Source organism: Girardinichthys multiradiatus, chromosome Y (assembly GCF_021462225.1).
Source record: "Girardinichthys multiradiatus isolate DD_20200921_A chromosome Y, DD_fGirMul_XY1, whole genome shotgun sequence".
Taxonomy (NCBI): Eukaryota; Metazoa; Chordata; class Actinopteri; order Cyprinodontiformes; family Goodeidae; genus Girardinichthys; species Girardinichthys multiradiatus.
The window spans coordinates 21,306,545-21,329,700 of record NC_061818.1 but is presented as its reverse complement, the minus strand read 5'-3'; the positions used below and the strand labels follow the sequence as shown (position 1 = coordinate 21,329,700).

General features: G+C 39.4%; 1 protein-coding gene across 1 annotated transcript in view; it reads right to left on the bottom strand.

Moving 5' to 3' along the window:
* The window catches only part of LOC124864373 (extracellular serine/threonine protein kinase FAM20C-like), a 52,031-nt gene that overhangs the window by 5,175 nt on the left and 23,700 nt on the right, over positions 1 to 23,156 (bottom strand). Inside the window, exons 4-5 of the mRNA XM_047359144.1 lie at positions 4,455 to 4,547; positions 220 to 335 (exon numbers count right to left, since the gene is read on the bottom strand). Coding sequence (XP_047215100.1) covers positions 220 to 335; positions 4,455 to 4,547 — 209 coding nt within the window. The remainder of the gene's footprint in view (positions 1 to 219; positions 336 to 4,454; positions 4,548 to 23,156) is intronic.

The window sequence follows — 23,156 nt, the reverse complement described above, 5'->3', positions numbered from 1 at the left end:
TTTGTCATGTCCTGCTCTGAGTACACTCAGGCCTTCAGCACTGCTTTGAAGAGGACACCAGCAGTTTGTCCTCCTGACTGGAAAAATTGCTTGTGCAAACCTCCTCTGCAGACAGATCAGTTTGCTTGCAGCAGAAGGAAAACTGTTAACTGCAGCACCTCTGTTCGTTTCATCTCACTACATCATTTTGCCAAGTGCAGCTAAAGTCAGAGTATCTACCTGGCGAGATGAAGAAGGTCCTCCACAGCTTCTTGTCACGTGTCACATCTCTGATCTCGCTTGTCATGTTGACCAGTCGCCCTGCCACTGGCGGCACTCTGCGAAAGTCAAGGATCCTAAAATGACAAAGTTGGAGAAACAAACCTTTAGAGATCGTTTAGAGTTTGATGACAATCTCTGATTTGACAGGGAATATTTGGTTGCAATGACATACCCAGCTGGATCAGTTTTTTATGAGTTGTTTTTCATTATTTATCTGCTCTGATACATATTCAGCAAAATGCATACTTACTTCAGTTTTAAAGGATGTACATGAGTTCTGTTAGATAATAGTAAAGATTAACTGTTAAATTAAAAGATAAACTTTTCAGCCATTTACTTCTTAAATGGGATGGATTATAACCTGACAGAGCAATCTATGAAAATCTAAATAAAGATGGCCAACAGTAACAGGAGGGAACCAGGATGAACTTGCCAGTACATGATTTGAGCAGTTTTGTTTTAGCTCACCAAAACCCAGAAAGACTTGGAGGATATTATTGCCTATTTTTAATGTGTCTCAAAGAGACACATTTAAGCAAAGTCCTTCTAAAGCAGACATTTTCATTTCGTCCTCCTTATTTTTGTCAGGTTCCATTTACACTTGACAAAGTGCAGATTTTTTGTTCTTGTTCTCTTTTGTTTTATCTTTTTATGCTTCTATATCTGAACACTATACCTATTCAGCTCCAGTTTAGCCTGCCTCACTGTATGTTTGCTGCCCCGATGACCCTGAAACCATTTGAGACCAAAAGTGAGCCTCCTGGGAGCAGGCGGACACACAAACAGCCCGGCTGAGTGTGTGAAACTTTACCCTACAGAAGATAACATTCAGGGCCTGCAAACTGCACAGTCATGTTGGGTCCAAGTGACAAAGGAGCACCTGTGTGTATGCATGCATGCATGAGTGTCTATTGGCAACATGTATTGGTACTCAAGGTAAAGATGTGAAAAAAACCTTAAAGTAATTAAATATTTTATTGCAGCAGCTTATTCTCACAGAGAAATTTAGTCAAAAAGAACAACCTTTAGTTTTGAGTACATTTATTCACCGGTAAAAAAATCCTCTCAAGAAATAATTCTTTTAACCAAATTAGCACTGACACATTTTTTGGTGTCAATGTTTTGTACAACCTCTTTTTGTCATTAGGACAGCATTTCTTCTATAACATTTCACATCCGGGAGTGTGCAGCAAGACAGCTCTCTAATCATTTCTCATTACACAATCTCTTTAGATCTTCCAGAGTCCTGTTATGTTCGTTTTCATTCAGCTCACCCCACAGGTTTTCTGGAGGTCTGGGGACTGAGATGTCCATGCGGTAGGGTTAATGTGTCTAATAAACCATTTCTGTGTTGATTTGGGAAAAGGTTTTATATCATTATCATGTTGAAAGACCCAATGACTGGTCAATCTCAACTTTTTTGGTGGAGTCCGCTAGATTTATGTTCCAGATGCCATGCACTCTAACAAGATTTCCAGGTCCTTTGAAAGGGAAACAGACCCACAGCATCACACGTCCTCCAATGTGCTTAACAATGGGCATGAGGTGCTTTTCCACTTGGTTTCATACAAAATACACCTGGAGTGTTTATTCAAAAAATCTCAACCTTAGTCTCATTTGACCAAAGCACACAGTTCTAGATAAATTATTAGACTAGTTTAGTCAAAACAGGGAACATGCTTGTGATAGTATGTCAGAAAACGTTTTGTTCCTCAGTATTCCTACCAAACAATGGCTTGGTATGTAGATCTCTTCTAACTTCTGTTATAAAGACTTGACACTTTTTGCTCCAGTTCTTTAGCAGCTTTGAAACTTTACTTCCCTGACAATCCTGCTTAGTATTCATGATGATAAGATAAAATGGATGCTTCTCTAGTCGTGTGGCCAGTAATGAGCCTCTGTGTCATCTCATATTTATACTTCAAAGTCATGAATTACTAATTAGAGGTTCACAGAAGCTCTAATTATCTAAAAAAGTAAAGCATAAATAGAAAAATACTTATTTTATATTTATTCTTAATGAATTGAACCATTGAGTTCTCTATGTCCTTATTGAATAAATGTACTCAAAATTAAGATTTCCTAAAATTTCCATTGTGAGATTATGCTACTGTGATACCAAAATAATTTATTTTAAGGTCTAAATGACCAAAGGAGTAGAATGTACAAAATCTATGTATTTTGCATTTTATTTGCCGCAGAGAGCTCGACTCTTAAGTGTGCTTTCAGGGCAAACAAACACATACAGTATAATACTGTGCTACGTATTTACACCCTTTAAGATGTCTTCTGTGTTTCTTTATTTTTGTCACACTTAAATGGTCCAAATCGTTAAACACTTCTTACTGTCATCCAAAGATAACATTTGTAAAGAAGAATCTTTTTTTGTATTCTGTGGTACAATGAAAGGTTGCTTGTGACAATTCCAGGAGCAGCTACAATGTCTAAAAAACAAATATAATGCATATTAAAAATTTATACGTACTATAAGGTATTAAGATGCAAAAGTGACATTATCCCAGCAGACCAGATCGCTGACTGCACGTGTGTTATTCATGCAGATTGGTATGTGTGGGAGAGGATGGGGAAGGACTGGGGAGGCTTCTGGGTGCTACAGGGATCTTCTCACAGCTCTGGCAAGGAAAGTGTATTTAAGTCTGTTGGTGCAGGCTTGTATTACTCTCGGTCTACTGGAAGGGAGGGTTGTGAATAGAGAGTGTCCTGGGTGACTGGAGTCATTTTTGGATAATTTTGGCCCATCAAAGAAATCGACTCATCCAGGCGTTTAATTAGGCAGCCGGTGATCCATTGTGCTGTCTTGAAGACCCGCTGCAGCTGTTTCTTTTCAGCTGTAGTGCAGCTGGTGACCACTGTGCATCCGTATGTCAGGACACGCTTAACTAGCGATAGAAGAAGTTCTTTAACACAGTTGGTCATGTCACAGCATCTCAGGCAACGTTAAAGTCTAGACTTTCACAAGACCCCTCAACAATATTTATTTATTTTTTTATCCATTCACAGGAGCCTGATGCGTCATGCTTATTCTTCCAAAAGGATCCCCTTTTTTACATTCAGTCCAAAGAATATTTCTAGGATCATCCAAATGCTTTTAAGGCAAACATAAGACTGCTGTTCCACGTTTTCTTCATTTGTGGGTGATGGATCTCACTGTGCTTCACTGGAATTCCTAAGCATAATAAATTACATTGCAACCTATTCTAGACAGGGAGTGGTACATGACTAAGTTTCACACCAGATATTTTAGCCTACTTCATGTTGTCAGGCATTTTCTTTGTAATCACAGCTGATTCATGATCGAGCAAGAAGGGTGACAACTTTTCTTCATAGGGCCAGGTTGGTTTGGATAGTCTTTTCCCCTTCATTAATGAATTTCCCATTTGAAAACTGTATTTTGTATTAACTCAGGATATCCTTGCCTGATATTAGAATGTATCTCATGATCTGAAACATTTGGGTGTGACAGAAATGCAAAACAGAAGAAATCGGTAAATACGTTTGTGTTTGTGTGTTTACACTGAAAACACACTTAGGAGTTTGGCGTTCTCAGCAGGAACAAAAGAAAAACAAATAAGCAAAAAGCAGTGATCAGTGGTCCATTCTTCTGGTAATGATCCAGCTTGATTTAGGAAGATAGCAACAGCTCAGACTGGTATCCTGGGCTTTAATAGTTGTGCAAGACCTCTAAATTCAAAGGCAACCCTGCATTGTGCAGGAAAACTGCTCTTTAGGGGTAACTTAGGTGCCACCCTGCAGAGCTAAACCCATGTTCTGGTAGAAATGACATGCCTGTGATATTTCTGTTTGGCTCTTCTTGCCCGCAAAAACACTAGCAAGAGAGACCAAATTTAAAAGAGAATGAGACATTGACTTTGTAAGCATGTGTAAAATAATTAGCATGCTCCCATCATCATCCAGCCACTCTTTAATATTTGGCTTAGTGCTTTGTTTGTGTCCCCCTAAGTCCTTGGAGTCAAAGGATCACACTAAAATCAATATATTCAATGGCAAACAGAGAGGATGATCCCTTCTCCAGAAGCATTATTTAATCCCTCATATTTAATCCTGTGAAAACTGTTGCAGGACAAATCCACCACTTTTACATTATTTGTGTGGATCGAACAAAGGTGATTTGAACACGAGTTTCAGAGGAGAGGAAACATTGTAGGGCTCACCTGTCCAGGTGAAAAGCAGCAATCTCAGCATTGTGTCTCTCAAAGTCGGAGAAGTAGAAGAAATCTGGAGGCGTTTCCTGCTCCCTGGTCTGCCTGGAAAACAATAAGGGATTTTTGTTATTGAGTCAATTAAATTAGTTGAGCTTACATCTAAAAAGCATACATTACAATTTATCCTTCCCATATTGCACACACACACACACACACACACACTCTTGTTTTGCTATATGTAGTGAGGACCATCTGTTGACTCCCATTGATTTCCATTGATTTTCAGTCATTTTCAACCCTTTCTATGCCCTAACCCTGACAATAACCCTAAACCTAACCATTACCAGTGCATGCCTAACCCTAACCTTAACCTAAACTCAATTCACACCTTAGTCCTAAACCTAACCGTTAGCAAAATAGGTCGTGAGGACCAGCAAAATGTCCTCACTTTGGTACAAACGGTCCTCAATTTGATGGTGAAATCGGGAAAATGGTTCTCACTGTGATGCCAAGACAGGAACACACACACACACACACACACACACACACACACACACACACACACACACACACACACAAACCCCTTTGCACTTTCATTCAGGAGATATGGAGCTCTGCCAACCAAGCCATGGATCTGAGTCAGAAAATGTTAGAAGCCTTTTTGTGTCTGACTTTCTTGTCTTTCCCTTTTGCCTGTCCGCTCACCTCGGCTGTCTGACAGCAGAGTAGGGTTGTCAAAATAATCAACATTTTGATATAATCCATACAAAAAAAAATTATTATTCAATGATACTCATTTGAGTCAAAATCAATACAAACTGACCCATTCATATTTGCCCAAACTGTCACACTTCTTCTGGTAATGGCACTGAAATAATGGAGACACTCAGCTTCTCCCTGCCCTGCAGCCGCTCACCGGACCAGAACAACCAGCTGTCATGTTTTGGGAAGGCTGAGGACCAAAGTGGCAACAGGACATTGGCAGATACATAAGGTAAATTAATTCTTCAATGAACTTACAAAGACACCAGGAATATGAACACGGGAACCGGGACATGAACAATGTTGAACAGAGAATCTGACATTGAGAAAACAGAAACCAGGAACTTAAATACAGGTGGGATGGATTCAGTGACATGAAAACCATGTGAGTAAAATCAACAGAACACAAAACAGCTGTGGATCATGACAAAATCCCCCTCAAGGGCAGATATCAGATGCCCACAAAGATTCCATTAAAAAAACAAAAAACAACCTGAACTGGGCGGGCAGAGGGTGCTTCGCAAGGTGGGCACGAAAATGAGTAAAAAACTTAGGTGGGCGACCTGGATGAACTCGAGAACCGGAGCAGGAGGAGGGTCCATCTAGACACCCGCATCAGAGACCTTGGGGACTGGAGCAGAAGGTGGTAGCAGCAGGTTGAGGCAAGGAGCAGGCTCTGGAGCTCGGAGGTAAGGTGAAGTGGGCTCTCGTGCTAGGAGGCAGTGTGGAGCTAGTGGGCTCTGAGGCAGTGAGGAGTAGGATCTGGGGTTCTGAAGTAGCCTGAGGTGGGCTCTGGACCTTCAGCTTGCGTGAAGCTGGCTCTGCTCCCTTGAGGAAACTTGAAACAGTGGAGGCGTCGGCCAGACTGGAGTCCACGTCTGGAAAGGAAGGACTGTTTTCCACCAAGTGGCATCCCAGCCCCTGGAGACGGGGTGAATGTGACAGGGGCATCGGCGCATTCTGAGATGTTGGTCAGTCCCTAAGAGACTGGAGAGAGGTGCTTAGAGCTCGCTCCCCCAGGAGCACACTGACCCTCACGACAGAGGTGCACATCGGGCTTGGAACCTGTCTGCAATCTGGCGACTCCGGCATCCTCCACCACGAGCTGGTGCTCTGCACTGGGAAGAAGGTGAGGTGCTGTAGCACCAAGGACCGCTTCCAGGGAAAAAGATCACCATCCTTGAGCCCCATTACTCCTCCATTTAGTTGTAAAGGCAATGGAGGCAAATGTGGCTAATAACAACACAGGTTATAGTGGAGTCAGATTGATGCTGAAGATTTTACCAGAAAAAAATAAGAAACCGTAGCCATCTATCCTGCTGCTGTAGTTGACCACAAACAAAAAATATTATGCACAATTACCAGAAACACAAACTGTACAAGGCAGCTACTGAATATATTTGAAGGGACCAGATCCTTGTTTACACTGTAAAAAAAAAAGACTTTGTATGCACCAGATACCTGTTACACAATTTATTTTAGTATAGAATGATCCTTTATTTGTCCTTCAGTAGTAAGATTTATTTGTATTAACAGCTAATTGACAGGCAAATAGAAGCACACGATGACACACTAAAGATAAACAATTATAATAAAATTAAATGATTGCACGACTGAATCAAAGGTACAAACTTACATAAAGGATAATATCTTGTCGATTGTTTTGCCAAACAGGAAAGAGACATCTAAAATATATATTTTTCTAAATATGTCCCATAGTAATTGGTTATGCCCTAATTAAGGAAGTTACAAATATTGCCATATTTATCATGGCTGTACATATGTACACACACCTGCCAATCTTTGCATCGATTATTCTCTGTCTTAATATGAAAACTCTATGGTTAAGTTAAGCATTATTTTTCCTCCTTCTTTACTCCTTATGTTTATTTTGCACTCCAAAGGTAAAATGCCGCCAGCGAGAACAAAAGACCTGTCCTCCCATTACTTTACTTGTCATCGAAGCAGCCATTTACCCATAAATCAACTCTTGCCTTTGAGATTATTTCTGTGCCGCCCAGAGTAACTGGGGGATTAATGATGTTTTTATTTTCAGGGTAAACACTGCATGAACGGAAAGGAAGCTAAATAATCAAGTTTTAAAAGGTGAGTTTATCAACTGAGCTTTATTTATATAGCACCATTCAAGTGATTAGACATTTCAAAGTGCATTTCAAGACAGAAAAGAAAATCTATGAACATGCATAAGAGATTAAACAGTAACACAACTTTTAAGATCAGTTCATAAATATGGCTGCATGCAATATGCTATGTGTGCTGGAAAACCAATGGTTGTCATTACTCTAAACACACCATCCCCACAATAAAACATGTGGTGGAAACATCAAGATGTGGGGATGCTTTGATGTTTGATGTTTTCAGCTGAGACCCAAAGTAACTCTGAAAGAACAGGATCAATCCACAGCTCTGCTGTGGGAAAGTGTTTACAGGACAACTATTAGTCATGCACACAACAAATACTGGGCATCTACAGAAGAAAGGCAGGAAAAAAGTCTTGTCATTTGCCAAAAGCCTCATAATGGACACAGCAGCATGTGGAAGAAGGTGCTTTGGTTACAAGAGACCAAAATTTAACTTTGTGAAGTACATGCAAAATGAAATGAGTTTAAGAATACTCTGAACACCATGTACCATGACACATGGCGGTGATAGGATTGTGTTGTTATTTCCTTTAGCAGAGACTAGGAAGCTCATAATACAGCTGCACAATCTATCGAAGTACAATTGTCACTGCAGTATCGATATTACCAATATTGCAATTACTATGGACAGCATGGCTGGTTAAAAAGCTGTGGCAACCAGGCACCATTTCTCTTCCAACTTGACAATTTGACAAGATTCATAGGTTTGTGTTGGCCTCTCCCACTCAATTCAATAAAACACATTAAGGTTTCTGGTTTTAGGCTGACTAAATGTTAAAACGTTAAACAAGTATTTTTACTTTTTCAAGGTGCTTCAGCTATAAATGTGAACCACTCTACTAAATGTTACGCTAGCACTGAAGTTAAATGATCTCTCTGGGAGGATGCTGTCAAAGCTATGTCTGAAGCATTTTGGATTAACAAAAGTTTTTGTAATTTAGATATCCAACTAAAACTGCAACGCAGCAATTCTTTAGCATCAGCCTTAGTAAGAATCTTCCTGATTTTGGCTATATTCAGATAATAAAAAAATTGCTTTGCCTGAGACTTTATGTTGCTTTTGGAGAGAAAATTCCTATTTCAAAAAACGTCAACTTTACATGGTTGAAAAAAAGAATGTTCTTCTAAATCTTTTTGATTTGCCACGGCAGTGAAATAGTTAACCTGGTTTTACCTGGGTTCAAATGTAAAAAGTTGCATGACACCCAGTATTAATTCCTTCAAGCCAAGCTTGCAATTTATGTAGCTGATTTGTTTCTCCGGGGCTTGTAAATAAATAGAGTTGGGAATTAACAGCATACCGATGAAACTGTATTTCATATTTTAAAATAATAGTTCTAAGGAAAAATGAATAAATGCAGAGTAAACAGAACAGGTACAAATCCACAACCCTTGTGCAACACCATACATAAACAAAAGCTCATTAGGTACTTGTCAAAACTGCAATATATCCAATAATTGTTACCTAAACCAACTCAAAACCATTCTTTAAATTCTAACCATATATAAATATGGTTGTACAAGGATACTGTGTTCAATAGTGCTAAAATCAGCTTAATAAAAACTATAAAATCACCTCATTATGTCTGAAACCTTTTTCCAATAATAATAATAATACGGGTTATTGTAAGTTTCTTAGCATGTAGTCTTCCTGTGATTTGTCACGTAAAGCCATCTGATGGTCACTGCAGATCTGGTTTCCATGGTCCCACGGGAAAAGCACGGATGTGATGTGAAAACCTATTAAAATGCAACAGATCTAAAAACAATTTGTGAAGTCACAAACGTATTTTGCCTTGCAGTAATGCACTCATGTGAGTGTCCTTGATAATAAGACGGGGCCTTTATCTGAAACAGAGTGCGCAAAGGCTGCTGCAGAGGTTCTGTATGTAGTTAAGCAGAATCTGAGTGAGTGTTTAAAGGGATGAAGCTGAACTACTTGCCAACACGGACCACCTTTGTGCTGACTATGCAGTTTGTATGTTCTTTGATGAGCTAAAACCTGCACAGTGGATATTAGAAGAATATCAAGGGGGGTTTTACCAAACAGCTGCCGCCTTGAATCCACATTCACACAATCCCGTCTCTGCTTTCTTTCTCTCACAAATTGCCAGACTTATGACATGTGTTGATGACAGAAAAAGGGCAGTACACGCAAAACCAATGGAAGAAAATCATTGTGTGAGCCACCTCCATCTTGTCCTTCAGATAAAAGTGAGGAGAGCAAATAAGCAACTCTTTTCAAATGTGCATGGAGATAAAGGTAAACCTTACTTATATTTTTCCAGCCGTTTGGCGCTGGTGTTTCTTGATGAGGATATCAGAAATCAGTCAATATTTAGAAAGGTAATTTATTGGAAAATTTGTAGAAAAAAACTAAAGCTATAATCTGAATAACACAAATGTTATATTAAAGATCTACTTTGGATTAACTCAAGTTGGGCTCTATCAAGTAGGAAGTATCTGATCTGCCATAGACATCAATCCAAGCAGTTTGAATATGTAGAATTAGAAATAACTTCTCATAGAAGAGAAAATGTATTTGGCCCCTTATATTTCTTCTGTTTTTGCTTTTTAGTCAAGCCTTAATGTTTCACATCATCAAACAAATGTTTAACTGGCTCTCTGTGAAAATAAAAGGTGAGAACCACTGTTGACTAAAACATAAAAAAAACAACAACTAAAAAGACTAGCCCTCAGTTTGACTTCCTCAATGTTTACCGAATTCTCCAAACTGAGGCCATGAAAATCTACTGCAGGCAAATTGCTGACTACCCATAACTACCTCACAGAGCCTCAGTTAAAACAAAAATGCAAACTATTTGTCTAAATATTTGTTTCAAGCTAATATCAAAGAATTTCATTACTGTAAATGTAACCTAAACATCTAATGAGGTGAATGTGTTCTAGTTAGAATGAAACTTCAATGTAATATCTTAAAACTGTTTCTAATGACAATGAGAGTTTATCAACTTTTCTCTGGAAAGTTAGGAAAGTCAAAGGGGATGAACGATGAAGAAACGTAATCCTTAAATTAATCTGATTTAGGCCTGTAAAGACACTTTAATACGGATCCAACATAGAGACAGCGGGAGGGTACATGATAAATCTGTTTCTGCTGGTAATCCACAGAAGATCTGAGCACCCCACTGGTGGGCTTCTGTGTCGCTGTCTGGCCCTGAATCGTACGTGGTTTGAGGCTAAAAGGCTATGAGGACATGGGTGGCGTGCTGCTAATGTAATTGGACAAAGAGATTTAAATAGACACACAGGTTGGCAAGTTTTGAATTGAAGTCTGAGTATCAGACTTGGAAAAACTCTGATGGATCATTTTCCTACAAAGGTAATATGACAGAATAGTGTGAAAACTCACTTCATGTAGCTTAAATGGCTTTGATCTTCTACTCTCATACTCAGAAGACACAGTGCAGAAAATTGATTTAGTGTCCTCTTACCTGCAACAAGTTAATAGTTGTTCAGTTACAATGTGGTCAAATCCGACCCTCCTTAACACCAATTATCAAGCATTCATAAGCCTCTCTTCTCAAAACTCAAATATTCTTTCCTTTGTCTTTTCTTCTGTGCCTGTTTTTAGAGTTGTATCTTGTCTGTCTAATCCAGTCTTTGTTTTTCTCCCACTGTTGCAACATTTTCACTCCTAATTTTAGCCTGCACAACCGGATGACATCTCGGAAGATTACAGTGTCTTGGAATGTTTCCTTACCCATCAAACCTTTTCACATATGTTGCATTACAACCAGAAACTCCCATATATTGTATTGGGATTTTATTTAGTAGACCATTATAAAATAATACATGGATTTAAAACATTTTTTACAAGTAAGAAATTTATATGTGAGATGTGCGCATGAATTTGTCTCCTATAGAGTACTTCTCATTTGGGGCATGAAACCAATTTTGGACATAGATACTTTTTTGCCAATAATTATTTCACAATGTAGGGAGAGCCTCTATGAACAACAATTTTCAAAACTGTGCCACAGATTTTCAGTTGGATTTAGTGTAGGTCTGAATTTATACAGGGCCACTCAAAGACTATGTTTCACACTAACGGCAAAGGTGGTCCAAACCTGACTGTTTTGCCCATATGTGACATGTATCAGATTCTTTATTGACCGTCTTAGCTAATGTATTGGACTGATTTCATGTAGGACCTCGCTCCCTTTCATATGTAGTCCTAAATTGAAATACGTATCCGACGATTTTCAAAGTGATCTTGTAGAAACACTCATTGCATTTCATGGGACTTTTATTTAATTGCATGTGACAGACCTCGCATTTTGCACTGGAAGAGGTGGGAAGTGAAATTTAAACAATGAATTCAACAAGCATGACATGCTTGTGGCTTCTACTCTATAGATTAATTGCACGCCCATACTGTTGTTTGGAGTTGTGGGTATGAGAATTGTCTCTTTTTACATTTTTGATACAAAGCAATGCAACTTACACTACCAGCCTAAAGTTTTGACACATCTTTGTAATTCAATTGCTTTTCCTTATTATTACTTTCTGCATTGTAGATACACAGTAAGGACATAAAAACTATGAAGCAAACATATACAGAATTATATGTCAACCAAAAATTGTGAAATAACTGCACAGGACAAACAAACATAGATGTATGCACCCACTCCTAAGCCCAATTTAGAAAGAACAATTAACTTAATATTTGAACTGTGGGTGAAAGCTGAAGTACCATCAGTGAGCTCTAGATGGACAAACTTTATCAGTTTATTATTTTACTTAGTGCCCCTACACGTGGTCCGTTCTGGGGTGGCCAGGCTCTGGCACTCGATGGTTTGGTTTGGCCTCCTTGGTGGCCCCGCGCCGTTCTGGACCCTTTGTGGGGTTCCTTGAGACGACATTGTTGTAAATAAGCGCTATATAAATAGATAAACTGAAACTGAAACTATCTCTGTAGTTATGCTGCTATAGGCTTAGGCTGCTGGAGGACATAATGACCACTTTCACCCTCTTCGCTACATTCTCACACTACTCTCCAACTTTGCATTATTTGGTGTTACTTCAGCTTTTAACTTTATGTTCTCTCTCTTTTCTCTTTCTAGAAGCTACACCTGGCCTGACTCTGTGTCTACCTGTGACACCTTTCTGGAGAGGGGAATCGTCCAAGCTTCTGTTGGCAACAACTTAATGCTCACCCTCTACCGATGATCCACATAGCCCTGTCTTTCAGTGTTTAACCCTTTCTCTCTCCTAGACATGGCGATTGGCTAAGCTTAACTGTAACTAATTATATGTGCTCTCTTTCAGACTCTAACCTTGAAAACTGGGTCAGAGTTTATGTGTTCTTTCTTTCTAGGTGAAATGACTAAAGGAGCTACATCCATTAACATTTACTTTTCCTTCCCATAGAAAGTACTCCTGGATCAGTGCTTCTTTGTTCTTTTTGTGTCTCTGCTCTGTTCTCTCTAACCCCCAGTCAGTCGTGGCAGATGGCCGCTCACACTGAGCCTGGTTCTGCTGGAGGTTTCTTCCTGTTAAAAGGGAGTTTTTCCTCTCCACTGTCGCTACATGCATGCTCAGTATGAGGGATTGCTGCAAAGTCAACGCCAGTGACTGTCCACTGTCTCTACATGCTCATCCGGGAGGAGGGAATGCTGCAAGTCTCTGACTGGATGCAATCTGCTGGGTTTCCTTAGATAGAAAAACTTTTTATCCAATTTGAATAAATAACCAACTCTGACTGCACTGTTCAATGGTTAGGATTAATTGGAATGTATGTACCTGACTTTTGTGAAGTGCCTTGAGACGACGTGTGTTGAGAATTGGCGCTATATAAATAAACTGAATTGAATTGAATTTTAGTACCTGGCGAGAACCTACGCATGTACAGGGAAGAACTTGCAAACCAGACACAGAAAGATCCTAGACCCTTCTTGCTACAAGCAAACAGTGCCAGCGACTATGTCACCATGCAACTCATAATGTAAACAACTAAAGGTAAAAGGAAAACAATCGGATCTCAGTGTAAACATAGCCGAAAACAATAAATTGTAGCCCTGGTGGCATGTTTAGGATCATTGTCCTACTGCTGGAGAACCTCCAACTCAGTCATAAACATTTTGGAAGCTCCAATAGATTTTTCTATCAATATTACCCTTGGTTGAGTCCATTTATCTACTTTCACCAACATCTCTGTCCCTGCTGATGAAAAGCATCCCCACACCATGATGCTTCCACCACCATATTTCACAGTGGGGTCAATGTGTGAGGGGTCAGAGTTTTTTTTTTGCATGTAAGCCAAAAAGTTCAAATTCTGGTCTTACTCTCACTCACTTAAAACTGTGCACTTATATTTATATTATATTGTAGATATGTTTGTACTGTTTAACTTGTACTGTATTGCACCGACTACGCCAAAACAAATTCCTTGTATGTCCAAAAACGTACTTGGCAATAAAGCTTTTCTGATTCTGATTCTGATTCTGATTCTGATCTGACCTTCCACAAGTCCTCTTCTTGGCATTTGGTAAACTTTAAACAGGTCCCGCTGAACTTTTTCCTATTAATTTTACCTTGACCCATTTGCTGTTTTTCTTGGTCTTCTTGATGTTGTTGCTCAACAAACCTTTGAGGTCTACCCTGAACAGATGGATTTTTACTAAGACCGTACATCAAGGCTCGCTTGGCTAGTAAAATACTTGATGATGTTTGGTGTTCAATAAAGCATAAAAATGTTTTTGAAGGTAAAGTAAAAGTAATGTCACAAAGTCATTAAGAAACTAAAGCTACATTTTCGTATGTTTGCAATCAAACCAAAGCAGAAAGACATGAACACTATTAAGTATTTAGTTATTGCAAGTCATTAAGTTATCACAGCATTCACCAATGTTATTGGAAATCAGGTTTTCCTGATATTGTGCTGCCCTAGTTGGATTCTAATTGCGAATTAGGAGACTTCTGAATTAGTCGCTCTATTCTAAAACCATGCAATATTGGTCTATGAGATAGGCCAATGTTGATAGATTGGTTGATAGATTGGTCTATCACATAAAACTAAAACAAAAAACATTGATGTCTGCGGTTGTAACATGAAAAATGTTGAAAAAGACTTTTGCAAGGCACTGCAGTTGATGATATCAGAGGCACCTTTCCTTGCGCTTGAAATTAAATCCATTTATTTAAAAAAGCTCAATTGTAGTGTGTTTCTTTCAGGGATGTAAAACCCAAAGGTCTTCTGATGAGAAATACAAGTGATAAGTGTGATTTATACGGATTGCCTTTGGATAAATGACATCTTGTTAAGAACCCACATCACCTTCAGGAGGCTGACAAGTACAGGAATAGAGGAGATAAATAAAAAAAATGGTTTTCAGCAAGGTGATTTTTGTCCAAGTGCGCTGCTCTACAGGCATTATCCAGCATGGTACTATCAGAGATGTACACCGCATCTCCATACGTGTGTTTACATCTGCAAACAGCAACTTATTGAGTGGGTGATATGCATTTTTTGTGGTGCATTCATCACTCTCTGTCAGCTCATTTTCCTTTATTCCCCCCTCCGACGCCGGCACCGGAGAAATATCTAAGAGTCAGCCTACGGCCCCAAGGTAGCTGTCGAGATTGAATTTCAAATCAGCGTTGCACAAGTTGTGTTCTAGCCTCAGCTATTTTCAACACATGGGGTGAGATGGCGCCACAAGGGAAAGGCAAGTCATCTACATGTGTGGGATGCAGTGCTGGTGATATCATCACAGGAATGTGAAAGGAACAGACTTGACATGAAGAAGATGGATGAAGGCTGAAGTCAGTGCTGCAATTTCAAAGTTATTAGACGCTCATATGGAGGGGAGATAGAGTGGAATTAATAAGAGCATAAAAAGACCATCAGTGATTTCCTGCGGCTGCACCAAGTACTGGTTTGGAGGTGGAAACGTCTTTTGATTGAGCTTTAATAGAAGAGAGTACTGGGCAGTTATTTTGCTTCATTAATGATCTGCAATTAAAACCATGTGACTAATTAAAACCGCAGCAGTCCGTATGAAACATTTAACACCATAATTAAAGTAACACATTAAACAGTAAATGTAATGTCTTTTCAAAGCAAATGGAGCCCCTGCTCTCATGGCCCCAATGTGTATTATTGGGTTTGTGCTGCTGAGTGTAACAAACAATGCAGCTACTTCAGGTCAGCTGCTCATACACAAAGTAGGTGGAAAACTCTTCAAGAATTCCTTCTGATCCCACAAACTATATTTTGGTGATAACAGTTGAAACCAGACACTGGATTTACATACACTGTTAAAATGACACATAACGTTTTCCTCTCTGTATATTTAACTATAGCATGTAAGATAAATGGTGGGATCAAATTTAAGTATCCCCCAAAAAATACTAAATCTAAACTTTCAGGTAAAGTTTGATTTTAAGTTTAGACCAACTGTTAACTATCAATGAATGAATGACTGAATGTATGACAAATAATGTTAGTAAAGGTAATCATAAAAAAACGACATAAAATATATTGATACATAATATAAGGGGTGCAAATGGAACACAAAATTAAGGAACCCCAGAGGGTTTAAATCAGGGTTATGCTTATAGGTTTAGCGAGTGTCAGTCTGAATAATTTGGTAAATGGATAAACCAGAGAAGGACTTAGAGTGGCAAGGCCTGAGATTAAATCCCTACAGTCAATCGTCAGTCTTCTGACATCAAACTACACATAATGTTGTATTTTGATGTCATTACCCCTACCATTAGTGAGTTTGGCATTCTTGGAATTTCAGTGTTCTTGTCTGGATTGACTTATTTCCAAATTGCCTTTGTATATCCAAATCCCAGTTGTATATATGGGTAACTGGGTTCAAAATATACATTTAATACATTTCCAGGATAGTGTGGATGAGCTGTCAAAACGAGTCAATTATTGTCAAATCAGATAAGATGTCTTGATGCTTATATTATAACACTTTGGTTTAAGTTTAGGTTTATTTGACCTTCTGTCCACAACACAAACTGTGATCAAAATCTATGAGCTTGGGTATGGAATCTAAACAGACATCTCTAAGCACAGAGGCAGTCCTGTGGGCTAGGTCACTATCTGTAACCACCAGAACTCCCTGGCAACTCTTCAGGTAAATGGCAGAAGCCCTTAGAACCATTGGAAATTGTTTTTCTCTGTCTGTGTGTGTTCCCTCTCGCCTGAGGTGGAGTCCTGTCTGACAGTCAAAGAGGATGTGCCAATACAACTGTCTCATCTGGCCAGATGGCTGCAAATCTCTGTCTGTATGTGTCAGGGATCAAGCTGTGGCTTATAGGGCTGCAAATCCCTGCCGTTCTCTAACTACACTGTATACATGCTGTGGAACAAGGCGGTGAGACTGGATGTAAGACTAAAAATAAAATCTACAAATTATTGTATTACCCCTAAAAGCTTAGGGATTTAATATGAAAATGTATCAAAATAAAAGCTCTTAACAGAATTTGACCGTAAGTGATTAAAAGGCACATTCCTTTGTCCTGAGGAGGATACGGACCATGGAACAAAGGGAATTAATGTCGTATTAGGTCTGGGTTTTGTAGAACTAACGTGCAAGCATGGGAGCTGCATGGTGAGTTGAATTGTTTAATGATATGAGCAGGTAAACGTGGGCAGAGAAGGAAGCATGGAAGAGGCAGCAGACAGGGACATGGAGTAGGTATTCAGCAGTTGTGGACAGGCTTGACATGATAAACAGTGTCATGGAGACAACTGACATGGAGCAAGTAACCAACAGTAGGATCCAGTGGCGAGCAATGAAAACCAGTGAGTTTCAATACATGGGGAAGAGTGGAGAAAGGCAGGGCTCAACAGGTGGAATCAATCAGGAGGAGATGAGACACTGCTGAGACCAATGAAGGGAGATAAAGCTGAGGGAGAGGAGAACATGGCAAGAGCAGACAGGAAGGAACACAGATAATGGAAGAAATCTATAACAAAACACTGGAATGAACCAATAACCTAATCTACAATGAATTAGCTAAAATAACAGCAACTAAACATAAAAAGGGAAGGGCAGAGAAGCAGAGAAAAAACTCAAAACTCAAACACAGCTGAATCATGACAATTAAAGCCCATTAACAGCACAGTACACCATGAAAATAATACATTTTCACACTACCCCTTCGGAATTGATCTATTTTATTAACACAGAGGCATGCTCTGTCCAGTGAATAGACTTAAAAGTCCAAAGAAAACATTTAGAGACCTTCAGAAAGACTACTGAACTATTATTCAAGACCACTTTTATCACAAGATTACTGGCTCCTTGAAAGCAAAGAAGTAAAAAGAAAAGAAAGTTTGAGTGAATGGAAGAAAATATAAATAACCGAGAGGTGGTGTAAAACCTTGGTACACAATTTTATAGTAAAAAGATATGTTATCAAACCTTGAGTAAGATTAAAAATGACATTGCAAATATGAGCCTAAACAAATAAATGTGACCCTGTGAGATACTGTGATTTAGACTGTAATAGATCACAGATCCTTCAAAATTTAAAGATCCAGCCTATTCTCTTTATGTAGAGGCCAACAAATGTCACTTTACAGGCCACAGGAGAGATAGTTTACTTGGTTGCATTGGTTAAATTAAATTTGATTTAGGTCCAGTTTTATTGTAGTATTTGTCAGTTCTTTTTGCACATTGCCTTGCGAACATATTTATACTTTGTCAACTTTTTAACACTTTGTCACATAAAAAAGACACTTCATTGTATTTCACTGGAATTTTAAGGAATATATCAACACAAAGTAGTATACAAGTGTAAATAGGAGGGACAATGATACACAGTTACCAAAGCTTTTCACTGTTTTAGGCCTAAAAGGTGTGATGTAAACTAAACTTTATGCTTCTAAAGACTTGACACTGGGGCGGAGGTTCGCCTTATAGCAGGACAATGACTGTAAACGTACAGCTAGAGCTAGAATCATATGATTTGTTTGAAAGCATATTCGTTGTTGCATATTTGTGTTAAAATTGCACACAAACATCAAGCCATAAATCCAATTTAGTATTTGTAGCAATACTTGATGGTCCCAATTCAATTTGCCTGAGCTTCAGCTAAGAAGTAGACAAGCTTTCTGTCTTTGATGTGTGTGGGCCAGGAGCAAATGCAGGCCACACTTGTCAGATCTTTGTACAATTATATAATTTGATAATCTGTAAATATATTGAAAACTATACCTGTACATTTGATGTACTTTTTCCAAAACCAATACTTTTTAAGACTGGGCTTAACTAATTTCCCAAAACACAGCATGGGAGACTGCTAGGTGTCCCTTTCTTCGGGAAAGTTTTGGATCCTTCTCAGAAATGTTTTGAACTATTTCTAGCATTGCTGAAACTTTATAATTAGCCCTATTTGAGTAGGATGAACTACCCGGTTTGCTAATGCCTCAACGGTGCATAATGTTTAAAACCTGTTGTCACTGTGCAGGACTAAGTCACAGTTGTGAATATGTATGTGAAAACAGGAAATCTCATTAGTGCTGCGGTGCTATATTCAAACCCACAAAGCCCAATTTTGGTAATGCATCCTCATGTTGAAATAAGCGTGTTGAGTTGTTACTAAAAATGTATTCACTACTATTTTCCTGTGGTTTGCTTTGACGTGTGCTCTAATGGGCGGTTTCTTGTATGAATAGAGAAAAGGTTTGATGACTAAACTGCATGCATTTTCATTCAGAATGAATGTACGAGCAGAGCAGGAGTTTGGTCTGCATTGCCGGCACTAAGTCGGACCTGTTCCCAGTGCATGTTGGACTCCGGCAGGGCTGCCCTTTGTCACCGGTCCTGTTCATAACTTTTATGGACAGGATTTCTAGACGCAGCCAAGGGCCGGAGGGGGTCTGGTTTGGGGACCAGTGGATTTCGTCTCTTCTTTTTGCGGATGACGTGGTCCTGCTGGCTCCCTCTAGCCAAGACCTACAGCATGTGCTTTGGCGGTTCGCAGCCGAGTGTGAAGCGGCTGGGATGAGGATCAGCTCCTCCAAGTCCGAGGCCATGGTACTCGACCGGAAAAGGGTGGCTTGTCCTCTTCAGGTTGGAGGGGAGTTCCTGCCTCAAGTGGAGGAGTTTAAGTATCTCGGGGTCTTGTTCACGAGTGAGGGAAGAATGGAGCGGGAGATCGACAGACGGATCGGTGCGGCTGCCACAGTAATGGGGGCGCTGTGCCGGTCCGTTGTGGTGAAGAGAGAGCTGAGCCGAAAAGCAAAGCTCTCAATTTACTGGTCGGTCTACGTTCCTACCCTCACCTATGGCCATGAACTATGGGTCATGACCGAAAGAACGAGATCCCGGATACAAGCGGCTGAAATGAGCTTCCTCCGTAGGGTGGCCGGGCACTCCCTTAGAGATAGGGTGAGGAGCTCGGCCATCCGGGAGGAGCTCGGAGTAGAGCCGCTGCTCCTCCACATCGAGAGGAGCCAGTTGAGGTGGCTCGGGCATCTATACCGGATGCCTCCTGGACGCCTTCCTCGGGAGGTGTTCCAGGCACGTCCCACCGGGAGGAGGCCCAGGGGACGGCCCAGGACACGCTGGAGGGACTATGTCTCTCGGCTGGCCTGGGAACGCCTTGGGCTCCCCCTGGAGGAACTGGAGGAGGTGTCTGGAGAGAGGGACGTCTGGGCGTCTCTGTTGAGTCTGCTGCCCCCGCGACCCGGTCCCGGATAAGCGGAAGACGACGAACGAACGAGGAATGAAGATACTTTGGTTCAGGTTTTGTAATGTAATAGTTCAACATCAAGTATTAAAGCTCATCTTTATGTCTTAAGTGAGTATATAGTATAGAAAACATTGCAAAGATATGTAGTTGTTTTACTATCTGCTGCTCTTTAGACACACCTTCAAGGAATATTTTAGCTATTTAACATGCATAAAAATAGATTGAAGGAGACTCATTTTTGCAGAGCTCCTATATATGCATGGCATGAGTTAAAAAGCATAGGATTTGATGATGCAGTATGACAGTGATGTGCACACTGTAGGATCATATACTGGAATAATGTATGCAGTAAATATATGTTGAGTGTATTCACTGAAAGGGATTATATACTCAAAGAATGAGGCAAGTCTTAATTTTTGCAGTTACTTATTTTCTCTTTCTCTCCCACACCATCACCCCCAACAAATGCACATCGTTTTTATTCCCAACAATCGGAAGTGATCCAGCAATGCAGAGCCACACTGTTATATTTACATATCCACATGCACAGAGTGGATTAACTGTTTTCAATAGTCTGAGCCAATCCTTCACAGAGTGTGAGATTCATGGCAGGCTTAGCACAGAATCTGAACTCTGAATTATGCAGAGCACACAAAACCTCAAGGGTATTCTTGGGTCAACAGTGATTTGATGTTAGAAAGCACAAGCATGAGAATATTTATAACAATAAGCTCTAAAATGTGACTGAGAGGTCAGAGCATATGAAGATTTTCTTGTTTTTTTGGTTTTATACATGTCTGTTGTAGAACGGGCGTCCACTGAACTGAATACAGTACCGATAAGAAGTTTACATACAATCACCATTGGCATGATTGTCATATTAATTGTGGCCCTTTAAAGATGTGTTTGAAATGCTCTTTTTTAGGGGTGTACTAATAATACAATATATAAGTTAATGATGTGAAGAGTTTGGTGCCCAAGTCTAAATTTACTGCGAAATTAAACAGAGGCCAAATTTCTAACCTACCAATTAACAAGTTAAATTGCAGAGAAAGCAGATGCCTTTCTTTGCCATCAGTAAGATCCTTTACATAATATTGTTTTTTGTCATTTACAGCTCACTTCAGTTATTTGATTAAGTAGACATTTCAAATTTTCAAGGGAGTGAAAGTTTTATTCATTTAAACCATTCTTGAGGTGTGTTTGGGATCAATGCCCTGCTGACACCCAATTGTGTCCATGTTTCAACCGGTTAGCTGTTGATTTGAGACAAAAACAGACCCTTAACATGATGCTGCCATCACTATGCTTGAAAGTTTGTGCAGTATTCTAAGGTTTAAAAAGCCTAATTTTAACTCCTTTGAACACATTTCTTGTCAGTACGGGCAAAAAGCACAAGTTTGATCTTGTTTGACCAAAAAACTTGTTTTCAGAAGGCATTTGGGTAGCTGCGAATTTTGGTTAAGCATGAAAGTGTTGATACTGGAGCAGGTGCTTCTTTCTTCGTCTCCACACTCTCAGTCTATGCTTATGTGATACTGGTGTTCCAGCAGTTAGCATTTTTTAACAAAATAGTCTTGAGCCTCGGTGGTTCCTGGGTGGTTTAAACAATAGAATGGTCCACACACTCCTCAAATCTGGTTTTGGAATAGATAAACCAGACTAAATAAGCTTCTGGAGTGACCCTACACTCAACCCTATTAATGATTGGTAAAACGTAAAACTCAAAACAAAAGACTGAAATGTATGTATAAAATACCTAAATTAAACTTCTGAGGAGAACTGTTTATTTAACTGGATATCATTGAATGCTGAACAATAAAATAAATATAAAAAATATATATTTTATTCAATACATATCATAAACCAAGAGAAACTAAAAGTCCCTGCTAAAAGAAAGAACACTCATAGTGATTATTGCTTTGCGGACTACATTCCCCACAGACAGTCTCAAACACTTGACTAGAATTCATAATGGGAGAGGGGGATGAGAACAAGAAAAGGAATAAAGTTTCAAAGAGCCAAAGTCTCATATTTGAACCTAATGATGTGGGAAAAGGTATAAGATGGCTCCACCTTGACACATTTGGGCCCTTAAAGGGCAGACAAAAGATCAGCATACTTTGTCAAGAATGCCTACTTTACTTCAATAATGGAAAACAAATTGAAAATCTCTCACCCTGCAGGGATCCATGGTGATTTAAAGAGCTTTCTGTCCTTCATGTGTGTAAAAAGGTTTTGTTTATAACTACTATCCAAGCTGAGCATTAGCACCGGCCTTCATTTCACAGAGGCTGAGTAAGAAGCTAGCAGGAAGCATGCTCAACTTGTAAGCTGCTACCAATGGGAAAAGAAGAAAAATCCCAGCTCCAGCGTGTCAGTAAGGTTGAGAATTTGCAGGGTTAGCAATAAGTAGTCTTTTCTTTATTCTCTGCCAGGGGAGGATCGTAAGGATGCTACAATGTATTTCTTCTGAAACTATCCTCTGTGTTTTGGAGAGTTGTCTTTAGGAAGCTCAGGAAGCAAACAAGACCGTTTATAATTTAAATTGTACTAGATATGAGAAAACATTCAATTTAACCCTGTTAAAACATGTGTATTATAGTATACAAAACAGCTACTAGTAGCCAATTCATGCAGCGTGTGTGTGGCTTGTGCCCAGAAGAGTTAATTGGATTGTGAAAGCTTTTTGGACCTCCCTTATCTTTGCCCATCGGTGTAGTGAGTATCTCAAGATGTCCATTGAAAACAATCCTATTATCCCAACACAAAGATAACAAATGTGCAGACACAGACATATTAAATGTTTCTTTTTCCCAATTTTATATCACCTGCTGCTCCTGCAGAGTTTTACTTATATCCAAATGTTCTTTGTTTTAATCCTAAATTAAAAACACAGCCTGAACCTTTGGTCAGCTATAAAGAAATTAAGCAGTTATAGATAGAACAATGAGTAGTGCTTCTTTGGGGAGAGTAGTTTAAACACCTAGTCATCTTTTAAACATTTGAAAGCCATCGGGTGTTTGTGATAACTGAACAGCTTGACACACTCTTCTGTTTGTTGAATGGTTTTCGAGTATGAACAACCTGTTTAACTAAA